Below are 7,972 nucleotides of genomic sequence, written 5' to 3'. Positions count from 1 at the left end.
TTTTAAAAAAAAAAAAAAAAAAAAAAAAAAAAAAAAAAAAAAAAAAAAAAAAAAAAAAAGAAGCAGTTCCCACCTGGCTATCAAAATAGATAATGACGGGATCCAATCTCATGACTGTCTTACGATAAATACTGACTTCTTAGGCAAAGCTAAATGGGATCACACGCAGACACACATGCACACACTCATTTATAAGAAACCAGAGCAAAAATCTACCTTGGGTGTAAATCAGATTGTCAACTCTGGAAATAGCCTAGAAGGCACAAACCCCCAATGAACCGGTAGCGCAAAGGATATCTTTGATTCTCCGAATCCTCGGTTAACAGTTTGAGGTCCAGGGTGCAGCTTTGGATCAGTTCATCTAATTTCTTCTCTTCCTGACTGAGCTCGGTCACTTCTTTTGACAGGCCTTGACACTGGGCCAGCATGCCCCCATCCTCAGACAGACTGCAGCCCCTAGAAACCCGAACACAGACTCTATATGGCTATTCATGAGGGGGAGAGGAGGGAAGAATGGTTCCTTGGGTAAATGTCCCCTCTTTACAAAGGTCACACTGCTTGTTAGCCAAGTGTTAAAATTAGGACATTTATACATATTTTTTTTTCCATAAATGCTGTCCTGCACTTTTCGCACCATTGAAATTAAATGAAAAAGCACTGCTATTTTCAGGGTTCTTTCCTCCAGGGTAGGTCTAAACTTCCTCAGAAGGCTCAAATTCAGAGGGCAAAAGGAAGCCATCTGCCACCCCCACCTCCACCCCACATGCCTGGGGGCTGGGAGAAAGAAGGAAAAAGGATAGAATGATATAGAAAGATAGAAAAGATGACATGGTTCAAAATTCAAAAAACATCATCCCCAAACCATAAAAGACCTAGATAATTTCTGAGGGTCTTATACCAACAACTAAAAAGAAAAGGAGGTAAAGGCAACAGATACGGTATATGCAAGAACAGAGACCAGTGCCCAGGAGGTTTCTCTAAACTACAGGCCCAAATGGGTTACCCAACTGTCACGAAATTTCCAAAAAGCACAAAAAAGATGCCCCTTCATTTACCATGTTTGACCTGGTATTTTTTACAAAGCCATTCCATGACAGATTTTTTTCCCTTTCAATATGCTTTAATAGTTCAATACTGTCCTTATAAATTACTGGCTGTTCGATGCACTGTCCATAATTCACAAATGACATTATCATTATGTTTAATCATACAGGTGGGTGCACAGGTAACATGTGTTATCACTCCTACTTTGCAGAAGAAATTCAGGCATTTAAGACTTGCCTTAATTTACACAGAAAGTGAGTTAATGTGCTATTAAAACCATGGATAAAGATAACCTTGTGACCGTGAGATTGTGCATATACACACACATTTGTTAATATACAGCTGTATTTAATTTTCAGATTCCTATTAGAGACAAGCCAAAGACATGTGTAAGCATCTATCAGATCACAAATGTGAGCACACACAGAGACTTCAATGTAACAGATGAACAGCAATGCTGGGGCCTGTTTAATCCAAGATCCCCTTGCTTGATGCTTTAAAAATAGCAATCTTTTTATCTCTGACAGTATCTAAACAGAAAGTCTCTTTGTAAAAGGACTCTGAACTTCTGGCTTAGAAGTTGAGGAGGGAAGAGAGAACGAGAGTAGAAAAGAGTAGGAGAGAAAAGAAATGATGTGTGGGTGTGCAATATGGAAGTGGGAACTGGGAGAAACTGAGGCAATCTGAAATGGTCCCCTTAGAGCCAGGACAGACTCCTACTCACATCCACTGGACGTTGTTCTTAGACTTCTTCTTAATGAGGTGGATGCCTTCCAGGACATTGGTGATATCATAAATCCTTCTCTTTTGCACTTTTAGCACCTCTGCTGCCTGGTTCAAATCCAAGACCCCATCGGGTGATTGGCTCAGTAGCTGAATGAACTTCTTGGTGAGCAGACCAAGGGACGTATCATACCGCGTTTTTTCTGAGGGAGATTTTGGAGCTTAAAGAAAAACAAAAACCAAGCAGGTGGGGGGACAGGGGGAAGGGTAAAGAAATGAAGGGTTTCTTTGCAGTTAAGCAAGCCTTCTTTCCCACTGCAGCCCAAGTATTAGTATTTGAAGCAAAGCTGTTGTTGCTGTTGTGTTTGGCAAGTCATAGAAGCTATGAAATTGCTTTATTAGAAAAGGAAGGGACAATAAGAATTCCTGTGTTTGACTAAAGCACTTGACTTTGAATTTCTCAGTAGTTTCTACATTGGCTTACTCTACTCAGTGGGTCTAATGAAGTGTCTTACACACAGCAGGTACTCAAAAATATCTGTTCAATGAATGAATGAATATAGCCTCAGGGGATCAGCAAACATGGGCCCTACCCTAATGGAGCTGGGTTGTGAATCGCTCCAGCATTCCAGGACAGTGGCCACACACACCTGTCTCAACTGGCCTTTTGGACTCCAGCATCTGTGTGTGTGTGTATCACTTAACCAATTTTTCAAATAATGCTTCATTTTGATGAAGAACATCTGAAAAAGTCTTTATATCAAATCTCCCCAAAATTCCTTTATTTAATATTGTATTTATTCCCTTATAGGTGTATAGGTCAAGGTTTTAATTTAGCATTAAACACACAATTTGTGGATGGCCTAATGCATAAACTACAGGAAAGGAGAGAACAAAGTCTCACTTAACCTTTGCATTAAATGCAGGCACATGACGGGACTATTTAGCTATTTCTAACCTACTTTTCTCTCTCTCCCCCCAAAAAATGATGATAGCATTTGAAAGGGAAACTAGCTATAATTTATTGGGATCAATCAATTTGTATGCTACCATAGGGTGGGGCTGGAGACTGGCACAGACATTACTGACTCTGTCATGGTTGGTTGACATCTAGTTAGCCTCAGACTCTGACGTAATGTCCGTTAAGTTAAAATTATTGATTATAGAACGATATCAAAAGCCCGTATTTTGAGTTGGAAAATGAAACTGTACACCATTAGGGAAGCCTTCCATTAGATCGTTATTCAGGTACTGGAGTGACCCTGTAGCCTTTCGCTGGGTATCTGCACATGTTGTATTTATTTTTTTGGACAGGCACAGAAAAAAATAAAAAAGAGGAAAACATGCCAAAATTATTCACACCTTGGCATCTGTCCAGCCACAAGCTTTGAAAGTTGGGAATCCCACACCAAGGAGGATAAGGAAAGAGATGGAAGAATCCTTACTTTTTGGACTATCTGGACTTCGTAGTGCAGCTCTTCCTTTGCCCTTGGGGGTTTTTAAACCATCTGAGAGGTACTGATGACCGCTTTCTCCTAGCTCCAGCCTTCGCTTTGCCTGTAATAAGAAAGTACCATCATTGGTCACTGGTCATACGGACAATTAACAAGAAGGGAGGCTGTTTATGGTCTGCCCTGCCAAACGGTGCAGGCTCGCGCCAGTTCTCACACCCCTGCTCCACCCCACCCAGCACCTTGTCATTCCCTACAGCCAGGATTCTAGCTCCGCAAGGCCGGGCTGTCATGCAAACCTTCTCTTCACCTGCAGTGATCATCCATCCACACTCAGATGGACAAACCCAGCAACCCTTTCGCATTAGGTTCAGGAGCCACTTTGTTCATCTATTTGTTGATTCCACATACGTGCCAGGTATGGGGCTAGATGCTAGAACATTGCAGGTGCTGTGGAACTTCAATTGCTTTTCCCCAGAAACTATTCCTGCCTGTCTCCTATTCTCTGACCTGGGTTGGGCCCCTTTCCTTGTGCTTTCCCAAAACTCTGTGTTTACTTCTATCGTAACAGTTATTTTACTTATTTGTTTCTTATTTCCTCAGAGGCAGGGACTGTTTTCCATTTATCCTTGTATAGCCAGTGCTGGGCACAGAACCTGGGCTTTTGTAGCTATTCAATCACCCTCTATATAATCAACGAAAGAAAGAGTGATTGGTAACACAACTAGCTGCAGACTACAAATGGTCCTCCATCAGAAAAATAAAAACAGGAGTCCTCCCTAATCTGAGGTTTCAGTTACCCACAGTCAACCACAGTCTGAAAATAAGACATGGAAAATTCCAGAAATAAACGCTTCATAATTTTCGTAAGTTTTAAATCATGTGCTGTCCTGAGTAGCGTGATGAAATCTTGCTGTCCTGCCCAGGACGTGAATCCTGCCTTTGTCCTGCATCTCCACACAGTAGATGCTCCCTGCCTGTTAGTCACTTCATAGCCCTCTCGGAGTCAGATTGATGGCAGATTATCTTGGAACCACAGTGCTTATGCTCAAGTCACCCTTACTTTACCTAATAATGGCCCCAAAGTGCAAGAGGAGTGATGCTGGTGATCTGGACATGCCAACGAGAAGCTGTTAAGTGCTGCCTTTAAGTGAAAAGGAGACCTTGGTACTCCTTGACTAGGGTTTGGCACCATCTGCCCTTTCAGGCACCCTTTCAGGAGTCTTAGAATGCCCCCCTACCCCTCATTAGGGAGGATTACTATATTGCAAACACACAATCTTGGGCTTCAACCAGTATCACTTTCTCCATTTTGTCATCAAACCTGGCACATGAGAAGCTCTCACCTAAGTTTTTAAGTTTCATTCTATTTCACATAAAAAATATCCACGTAGTGTCCTCTAGGTACTGGGCACTGGGATTAGGGAACAGAGGTCAGCAAGACAGATAAGGGTTCCTACCTTCCTAGGGCTTAGAGTCCAAGACAGAAGGCAGATTAATAAATAATTAAGTACTGGGCCGGCCCTGTGGCTCACTCGGGAGAGTGCGGTGCTGATAACACCAAGGCCAAGGGTTCGGATCCCACATAGGGATGGCCGGTTGGCTCACTGGGAGAGCGTGGTGCTGACAACACCAAGTCAAGGGTTAAGATCCCCTTACCGGTCATCTTTAAAAAAAAAAAAGATAAATAATTAAGTACTAACTGTAGGGGTATGATGGGTATTTAGACAGAGTGGCTCCCACCAGACACCTAGCATGGCAATGTGTATTTAGGCTTATTTTGGTGGAGATTTTCCTAATGAGGAGATTCACGATTCCAAAATAATTCCCCATTAACTGAAAACACAAGTAATAGCCTATCAGCTTATCATAGTTATCCACCTTTCCTGCAGGAAGTTATCAGCTAAACCTGTTCTGTCCACTACAGTAGCCGCTGGCTGCTAGCTCATCTGAACTGACATGCGCGGTAAGTGTAAAATATACCCTGGATTTTGAAGACTTACCACAAAAAGAGGGTAGGACACTTCTATAATTTTGATAGTGATAACATGTCAAATGATATTTTGGCTTTATAAAATATTATTAAATAAACGAAATAGTAATGAAATGATTACTCTTCCTGTTTCTTTAGAGACATTTTTTACTGTGTGGCTTGCACGTGTGGCACACATCTTTCTACTGAACAGGTCCAAGCTAAACATTACTCTAAGGGCGCAGAAAGGACAACTGGGCAATTAGCTTTCTCGACTTCATTTTCCCCGCCCAGCTATTCTGTCAAATCGTTGTGTGGGCCAGTCGTTTTAGTTGGCCCTGCAAACATACCCTCTTCAACAGGCTCAGGAGCTCCTCTTTAGCGAGCCACTCCTTACGCACAGCCTAGGTGCATTTGTGCACACGGGTGACCCAGGCCTGGCTAATCATTGTGTTCCACCTGGTCCATCCCCATCACGGCACATGACCAAAGGTGGGTGAACAAAGGCCAACACCAAGATTTTTCTGGAACCACTGGCAAGAAGTGGGTGTGCCTCAGGAGGGTTTATAAGCTGGTAGCCTGAAGCTACCTGAGAATGAAGTTTCCCCAGGGAAAGCAAAGTGCAGAGATGGAGAGAGGGGGTTGGAGGCCACCATTAAAAACTCTGGCTCTTGTCACACTCTGGGGGCAACAATTGGTCTTCTCCAGACTTTTCAGGTACATTAGCCAATAAAATCTCATTTTTGCTTAAAGTATTTTAAGTTGGGAACCTGGAAATGTTCAAGTGACAGCCTGTGGAAATGGCTGAGTCAAGACAGCTGTAGTGCAATGGGAAGGCGGCAGGCCTCATCAAGGAGGGGCAGAGTGTGTGGGTCACTTCTGTGGCCATCAGGAAGATGGTATGCATAGAGTCATTTGAGGCTGGTCCACCTAAAAGTAAAAAACCCAGCTTTGCCACGGGGGCCTTTTCTCTCTGTAGAAAGCAATTAAGAAGACAGAGAGAGGCTTTCCCTACCCAGGCTAACAACAGAAGGAAGGCAAATTGGAAAAGGGTTTGGGACCCAGAACTCCTGGGCCCCTGAGGCTTTACTCCCCTTGAACCCTCACAGTAGGGTTTAACCCTCAAGAACTGAGCACTGGGCCGGCCCGTGGCTCACTCGGGAGAGTGTGGTGCTGATAACACCAAGGCCACGGGTTCGGATCCCATATAGGGATGGCCGGTTAGGGCCAAAAAAAAAAAAAAAAAAAAAAGAACTGAGCACTGGCCAGCAGGCTGGGGACACATTAGTTTTGCCTCTCCCACCCAGGCGATTGTTTCCAATTGCTTTGAGGTAAAGGCCTATGGAAGCATTGAGCTGTAGGCTAGGGAAATTCCCAGAGGTCTGTTGCTAAGAGACTGAGATCTAACTTCAAGGATCAGGACTAGTCACAAGGTGTGAGTGACTTTGGTTACTAAGCACCAAACCTTAGAGTTGACCAAATCTAAATACTAGATAGACAATCCACTAAATTTTAAAGACACTTTTATTGCTGGAGAATCACTAGGTCTGGAAAGCAAAGACCTACGACATGTCAGCCTCTAAGAAATCAATCACTTTGCCCATAAATCCATACCAGAAATAAACGAGCTAGGAAAGGAGAGCAGCCCCAGAAATTCCTCCAGACAGTAGAACTCAGGGCGGCCACACTGGCGCCACAAACAAGTCATGTCTCCACCAAGTCACCAAGAGCTCACTATCCCTGTTGAGGAGTGTAAAGCTACACGACTATGCCAGTTGTCGGGTTAGGGCAATGGCATTGTTAAAGCAATTCATAACTAAAGCCAAAACGTCTCATTATTTTAGTTACATGAAGTTTCCATTTGTATTGTCAGGGCTAGCGCTCAGACCCTTCAAACCAGTTGCACAGACTGGGTCACCAGACCCCTCACGTGCCAGGCTGGGTCACAGACCCCTCACATGCCAGGCTGGGTCACAGACCCCTCACACACAGGTCCATGCTAGGTAATTGGGAAAGATCCTGGGAGCTGTTGGCAGACGACAGGAGCTCAGTCCTCAGCAGTAGCAGCAGCAGCTTACAGCAGTGGTAGCAGCAGCTACAGCAGTGGTAGCAGCAGTGGCGGTGGCCTCTCGGGGCATCCAGGGGCATTGGTAGCAACAGCCTCCATCAGCAGTAGTGGCCTCCCCAGGGCATTCCAGGGGCAGCGGTGGGCGGGGGGGGGGGCACTGGCACTGGGGATCAGAGCCACTCATCCTTTATCCTTAAGTCTATAACCCAGGACACACCCAGGTGCACATGCACAATTACATTAGACAACAACCAAGGAACACCTGGGTGCACGTGCATATTTACATCAAATACTCAGCAAGATTCTGAACACCTGAGGGGCCCTGACCATTTTCCTTCACTTTCCCTACAAGGAGGACATGACAGGCAATGGGAGGTGACCACTTTATGTCATTTTCCCTTTCCCAAATGGATGTTTCTGTCGGGTTATCCTGGGGGGGGGGGGGCACTGGCACTGTGGATCAGAGCCACTCATCCTTTATCCTTAAGTCTATAACCCAGGACACACCCAGGTGCACATGCACAATTACATTAGACAACAACCAAGGAACACCTGGGTGCACGTGCATATTTACATCAAATACTCAGCAAGATTCTGAACACCTGAGGGGCCCTGACCATTTTCCTTCACTTTCCCTACAAGGAGGACATGACAGGCAATGGGAGGTGACCACTTTATGTCATTTTCCCTTTCCCAAATGGATGTTTCTGTCGG

At 44.4% G+C, this 7,972-nt stretch overlaps 1 protein-coding gene across 1 annotated transcript in view; it reads right to left on the bottom strand.

Annotated features, from left to right (window-relative positions):
- Positions 1–6,898, bottom strand: part of E2F3 (E2F transcription factor 3) — a 17,744-nt gene extending 10,846 nt beyond the window's left edge. Inside the window, exons 1-4 of the mRNA XM_008572453.1 lie at positions 6,805–6,898; positions 3,213–3,353; positions 1,769–1,988; positions 298–456 (exon numbers count right to left, since the gene is read on the bottom strand). Of these exons, the coding sequence (XP_008570675.1) occupies positions 298–456; positions 1,769–1,988; positions 3,213–3,353; positions 6,805–6,898 (614 nt within the window). The remainder of the gene's footprint in view (positions 1–297; positions 457–1,768; positions 1,989–3,212; positions 3,354–6,804) is intronic.
- Positions 6,899–7,972: the final 1,074 nt, after the last annotated feature.

Source organism: Galeopterus variegatus, unplaced genomic scaffold (genome assembly GCF_000696425.1).
Source record: "Galeopterus variegatus unplaced genomic scaffold, G_variegatus-3.0.2 Scaffold786, whole genome shotgun sequence".
NCBI classification, from domain to species: domain Eukaryota; kingdom Metazoa; phylum Chordata; class Mammalia; order Dermoptera; family Cynocephalidae; genus Galeopterus; species Galeopterus variegatus.
Note: the sequence above shows the minus strand (reverse complement) of the source record. Positions and strands in the feature narration are given on the sequence as shown.